A 6,143-nucleotide genomic window follows, 5' to 3' on the forward strand; every position below is an offset into this window, starting at 1 on the left:
AAACAATGGTGGGACTTATCCTGGTTAATTTCTCTAGACACAATCATAGGTGTTCTTGGTGGGTTTTCAGCATGGATGATTCTTATCACAAGCGTCTTCTTTCCCCTCTCTTCGTGAACTCTAATCCTTCAATTAGGATGCTTCTACTTTTGACAACATGGTTTTGTTGTTCATGAACTCAAACAAGGCTGCATGCAGACTGAAGAGCAAAGCAAACGAAAGGCATCTTTGTATTGTATTATTGTGAACAAAGAAGGGAACATATCCCACAGGCATCCAGTGGAAGCATCAACCAAAAAGGAGGTGATGAAAGCTGGGCAGGAGAATGATGACAACTGAAGGAGAATAACCTAGTTTTGACAATTTGAAATCAATACTATAGCAATTATCATTGATTGAGGATCATATATCACAGACCAGTAAGGTGTAAAGGGTTGGCAGTGAACAAGACACACTGTTCCCTGTTTAAGAAGGGAATGCTTTTTCTGTAATGGGGATAGGATGCTGCATCACAACAAACAAAAAGGACTGTTTCATGTTATGGCGTGCACCAGAGAATGATGAACTTGTTTACACTGTGTTTGATCCAACTAAGATAGAAGAAGTCACCTGGCAATGCTTGTGTTTGATGGCTATCACAAACTATTTCACCATCACCTATTTCTACTTCTGATATGACAACTGCAGATGATTGAAACACAAGATTAGATAGCAAAAAACATACAAATAAAATGTCAATCCATCCTAATTTGTCTTCTGTTTCAATGTTTTATTATGACTATGACTGTTCATTATTTCTTTAGTATTTAATCGCATGCGAATGAGCTATTCATAATATATATTACATGGACAAGATTTTAAATAAATGATAACAATAATTTCATCAATGTAAGTGAGTAATAACGAAGCAAAAACATGAAAATTAGACAACATCTTAAAAGAATTACATGGACCAATTGGTCACACTAATTATTTGAAATAATTACTCTTGTTGACAACCATACAGATGAAGTGTTCTCACTATCGCTGTCTGGATCTGCTCAAAGCAGCTTTCGTAACTTCACAGCACCTAATACTTGACTATACATGGCATTGAGTCTCCTCAAAATCTCAACTGGAATGGCATGAGCACAACCTGAGAGCTGTTTTTGGTGGATCTCTAAGACTTGTTTAAACTTTGTACTCATGTTTGCGTACAAGATCTCCATATTCGTCCTTCTAAAGATATGATGATGATGGAGATATCATCATGATATCGTCGTCTGTCACCTTGTGGGATCTCAAGCAGATCATGGAAGTCCATACCTGGAACAATATATGTGGAGATGTTAATTGACTTAAATTAAGCATCCAAACAATGTCAATTGTGTTGTTGAGAATTTGGAATTTACCGGCACGCTTAGCTGCACGGATGAGTACTTCTTCCGCAAGATGTTGAGCAGGATCACCTTCAGGTGTTGCTGCGATGAACATTTCAACTTGAGCAACTGCTTCTTCGTTAGTGAAGTATTGGTAGAGCCCATCAGATGATAGTATCAGAAATCTATCTTTTGGGCCGAGCTTGTGGTGATACAGAGATGGGTTGCATGTGATGTATGGTGAGGTCCCAACGTAATCGATTCTGAACATCTCTAGAAGAGCATTGTTCCATTTGGGCTGCAAAGCGAAATCAAGATATCATATTTGAATGAAAAGCAATCGCATTCTACTAGTCACAAATTTTCATCAAGATGCAAAAAATCCTTGCAACTCAGTGGATAGAATAACAACCGAAGTTATGTTAACGTGATTCTCCATACTAAGCACAATCTTAGAAAGTCATCATCTCCGTGACCACAAGGCTGTTCAATGATTTCGCAAAGCTTATATCAATATTTAAAAGGCAAATGGTTGTCAAAAAGTTGATTCAAACTCGTACTCCAAGAGTTTAGAAGGCATGTGATTTTTTTACAAGGCAAGCAACCTGACATCGATATACTTTTTTGATCCAGAAAATGACCCAAACTTTTTGAAGTTGTAAGAAATTAATTTTCTTAAAAAGCCTATATAGTTAATGCATCAATTTATCAGAAAGTTTAAAAGAACCTGAAGGAGAAGAAAAAAGAAAGAAAGTACAAAAGGAAACACCTAAAGAAAGAAATAAAAGTTATAAAGGCTTTGCAGATGGTGCCAGCATAATTGACTCAACTAGGGTTATCTGGAAACAATCACAGAAACTTAATCACGGTCGGGCAGCACTTGGTAAAACCTAAGAAATCATCAGTGTCAAAAATAATAATCTAATGTTCTATACAACACTGCACACCTTTTTTCAGTGGATTATGGACTTACACCACATTGCAACACAGATTTTTGTATACGATATGAATCCCTTACAGTGTCAGGTTGCATAAGTCATCATAAAAGAACACCCACCATCCCAACTTATATTCATAATAAGCGACATTTAGATCAAACTCCGCATGGCAGACGACACATTTTTGGCAGATAATCATATGTTCCACACAACTACACACTTTTTTCAGCGGATTATGGATCCACACCACATTGTGTTGAAGATCTTTGTACATAACATTAACCCCTTTCATTGCCATATAGACAGTTAGCACACGCCACCATTCCCCAAACTAATTTTGCATCCGATGATTTTGCTTATAATTAATTGCCAATTTGATTCTAATAACTTTAGTTTTCTTGAGTTGTGGGAACATTTAGACTATATCGAACAAGGTAGGGCCCCATCATCATCTTAAATTACAGCTCACAAATAAATGAATGGAAGAAAGGTTACAAGCATTAAGATCAGATGTCAGAATGTTAGGCAGCAGTTAGGAATATTGAATACATACTTGTTTCAGGAAGCCAGCACCAAAAGCTCTTGTGACCTTCAGTGAGCCCTTAACGCGATCATTTGAAATGGCAGAAGCATCATCAGGGTGCTCATTCCTAATTCTTCGAACTTCCTGAATAGCAAAGCAAACCAAATCATACAATTCAGGTTAGTCTCAGGAAAGGAGAGACCACATAAAATTGCAGCACAAAGGATGCCGAATAAATGCCGGTATCAGCTGCTTACCTCTTCAATTGAAGTGCTATGATCAGAAGTCAGCTGCAAGGCTGATAAATTTGACAGTTCATTGGATGGATGGCCATCACTGAGACCTTCAAGATCAAAGAGTGTTTCTTCATTAATTCTTTCAAGATCCTGCCTAGCCTTTCCTATCGAGGTCCACAAATCACGTTCTTCCTTCCGTGCCAGAATTGCACGGCTATCACCCACACTCATCAGATATACATCTTCCCCCTTCATTAGCATCACCAAGACGCACGAACCCATGAGCGCAAGCTCAGGATTCTCGGAACCAATCTTGTCTGCAATGTCCAAAAAGGAGTCTTCTGTGTTCCTGAGAGATCGAGAGAGAGCTTTCAACACTTGTGAGTGGTTCACAGCGTGATCGGGACTCGCCCTGCTTAGTTGCTCCTTCAACCTCCTGTCAAACTCCAACCTTTCCTTCTCAAACTCGCATCTCTGTCTCCGGTGTTTCTCCTCCCACTTCTTGGCAGCACCTCTTAGCTTCCTCCTGTGATGTCTGTCTTCTTTGCAGCAGCGAGTGTTTGATGTCCAATTCGCTGCAACAGTGGGATTAAATTCGTCGGCGGCCGCAAGAGCGACCGAATCATCAAAAGCCTCATGGCAAAAGGTGTCATCTTTGTCGTCCCAAAGTAGTCCTTTGAGCTCTCGCTGTACAGCCGAGTAGAGATTGGAAAGGAGGTAATCTGTGGCGTCGGGGCCATTGAAGCCGTCGTAGATGCCGACGAAGACCCAACCGTGGTCCTCCGAGACGACGACTTGGACGCGGTCCTCCCCGGCTTTCCCCTGCGCCCAATGGAGACTGCCGCTTAAGGAGTCGAGCGAATCCGACCACTGTGTCGCCTCCACGATGCTACGACCGCTGCACCCGCGCGGATTCGTTATTCCGCCGTCGGCCGAGTGGGAATATTTCGACCCCTTTACGGGCGCGACGATGGATCCGTGGCCGTAGGCGGTGGTGGAAATGGTCCTCGCGATGGCCTTGGTAAGCCCACGAAAGATAGAGCGCGCGGCGGCCCGGCCGGATTTCGGGAGGCGGCGCGAGAGGCTGCGCCGGAGCTGGTCGGAGAAGAACGGGGCCTTCTCGAAGGGGGCAGAGAAGAGAGCGGATTGGTTCTCGATCGGCCCGGACATGAAACCCCTCTCGATGGGGCCCGACATGAACCCCCGGTCGGCGGCGGCAAGCGGGCCGGAGAGCGGCCCGGAGAAGCGCGGGACAGGCTGGAGTGCGACAGAGGAGAAAGAGGTGGAGCTCTCGAAGGCGGAAGCCGCGGTAGGGCCGGCGAAGTCGAGGAGGGACGTCGACAGCGGGGTGGAGGCGTTGGCGCTCACCGCGGCCCCGGAGATGGACCGAAAGGTGGTGGTCTCCTCCAAGTTGTGGACCTTGGCGACGGCGGTGGCGGAGGGGCGACCGGAGACGCCACAGGCAGCGTCAGGCCTGAGGTAGCAGAAGGAGTGGCCTAGCCCCTCGTCGCACGGGTCCCAAGACACAGCGGCTGAGCCATGGCGGCGTCCGCCACCGGAGTAGCAGTGGGCGAGCCCCGCGAGCCCGTTGCCCATCGAAGGCGAAGCCGAAGCTGGAGATAGACAAAGGTGAGTCCTTTTCTACGTGAAGTAAAGGAGAGAGAGTGGAAGCCCTAATGGCAAAGGGAAAGATAAGTGGAAGGAGTGGGGAAAGGAGAAAGGAAAGGAAACAGAGAGAAAATAGGTGGAAGGAGGGGGCGTTGACCTTCGAGAGTGAGACAGGTGGTTGAAAAAACTCTCGGGCCGGGTGGTGGTGGTGGTGGTGGCGGGGGAGGGGGTGATCGTAATAATGGCGTTGACCACGGGCGTGTGTTTTGAGAACCAAAGTCCGCGGCTATTAGTCTTTGGATTAGAGTAATCTAAACAAGATCACGGAGATCCATCGAGGGTCCATTTCGGCTGCTTCCCGCGGGACTCAACTCGACAGCCGCCATCCGACGCGACGAGGCTTCGTATTCAGGCGAGCCGCGTGATCAAAAGTCAATGCAACACGTGTTCGGTGAACTATAGACCCTTCCTCACTCCCGGAGCACCAAAAGCCTCTTTGTCAAACCAGACGTCGACACGTCGTCTGGTTCCCAATTTAGTCGACACGTAGAGTGTCGTCCATCGTCAGTATTGCTGCCTTGCGTTGGAGCTGAACCAGCTGATGTTCTATGCCTTCTCCGACTCATTATTTGAGCCTACCACGAGCGGCCATCCGAATATTATATATTATGAGTCTTATTTCTTTATATAACTAAAATTATATATGTATATATATATATATATATATATATATATATTCAAAAAATATTTCTTTGGGCTTCTTTCTTAAGTCAGTAGTATTATCATCAAAATGATGAAAAATTAAATCTAAAACATTAAGGAGATGATAGTCACGGATCTCAAATTAAGAATATTTGCACCTAAAACAATATACTGACTGTGGTATACGTATTCGTTTTATCTTTATCAATTGAAAAAAAGGAAATTATATTTTTCTACATAAATTAATTAAATTATTAGAAATAAATAAGTTTGATTGGGGTTTGCCAAGTTTAGTAGAGAGAGAGAGAGAGAGAGAGAGAAAGATGATAGAGCGGCACCATAAAATGATGGTGGGATGCAATGAATCATTACTGGCCTTTCATCCCGATGGAGAGTTGAAGGTGTATCATCTCTTGGTGGGGAAAGGAGGAGGTGGGTGGGGGACTCACATCAGCGTCACTCTTCTTGGAAGTTTTTGATCATTGCCATTAATGCAGTTGAGTCGTCATGATCGCAGACTTTGGTATGTATTCATTAATTTCTTCTCCTGTGTGGGAATTCTGCATGAGGTCAAATGTCAAAGAGCCTACTGAATTCAGCAATGTGGTTCTTAATTTCATATTTGTTCTCACATAATTTCATTTCATTTCATGGTGATCTTCTACCAGCTTGAAGATCATTTAATTTCAGAATTATATAATATGTGTATTAGATATTTATATTAGTAAGGATTAGTAATTATGTATATCGATATTATATGAGTGAGAGTTCATAATGT

At 43.5% G+C, this 6,143-nt stretch overlaps 1 protein-coding gene across 1 annotated transcript; it reads right to left on the minus strand.

Annotated features, from left to right (window-relative positions):
* Positions 1-916: 916 nt before the first annotated feature.
* On the minus strand, positions 917-4,797 carry LOC135624341 (probable protein phosphatase 2C 23). The gene is made up of 4 exons (XM_065127839.1): positions 3,077-4,797; positions 2,850-2,963; positions 1,392-1,656; positions 917-1,305 (listed from the first exon to the last, which is right to left on the minus strand). Exons 1-4 carry the CDS (start codon positions 4,649-4,651, stop codon positions 1,184-1,186), a joined length of 2,076 nt encoding a protein of 691 aa, XP_064983911.1. The 5' UTR covers positions 4,652-4,797; the 3' UTR covers positions 917-1,183.
* Positions 4,798-6,143: the final 1,346 nt, after the last annotated feature.

This window comes from Musa acuminata, chromosome BXJ2-10 (genome assembly GCF_036884655.1).
Source record: "Musa acuminata AAA Group cultivar baxijiao chromosome BXJ2-10, Cavendish_Baxijiao_AAA, whole genome shotgun sequence".
In the NCBI taxonomy this organism is placed as follows: domain Eukaryota; kingdom Viridiplantae; phylum Streptophyta; class Magnoliopsida; order Zingiberales; family Musaceae; genus Musa; species Musa acuminata.

What these genes read in the sequence shown, in the direction of transcription:
- LOC135624341 (XM_065127839.1), bottom strand. Translation starts at nt 4,651, where the DNA reads ATGGGCAACGGGCTCGCGGGGCTCGCCCACTGCTACTCCGGTGGCGGA. An exon ending in GTGCTGGCTTCCTGAAACAA is followed by an intron (nt 1,657 to 2,849) that starts GTATGTATTCAA and finishes TTCGCTTTGCAG; the next exon opens with CCCAAATGGAACAATGCTCT. An exon ending in CCGTGCAGCTAAGCGTGCCG is followed by an intron (nt 1,306 to 1,391) that starts GTAAATTCCAAA and finishes ATATTGTTCCAG; the next exon opens with GTATGGACTTCCATGATCTG.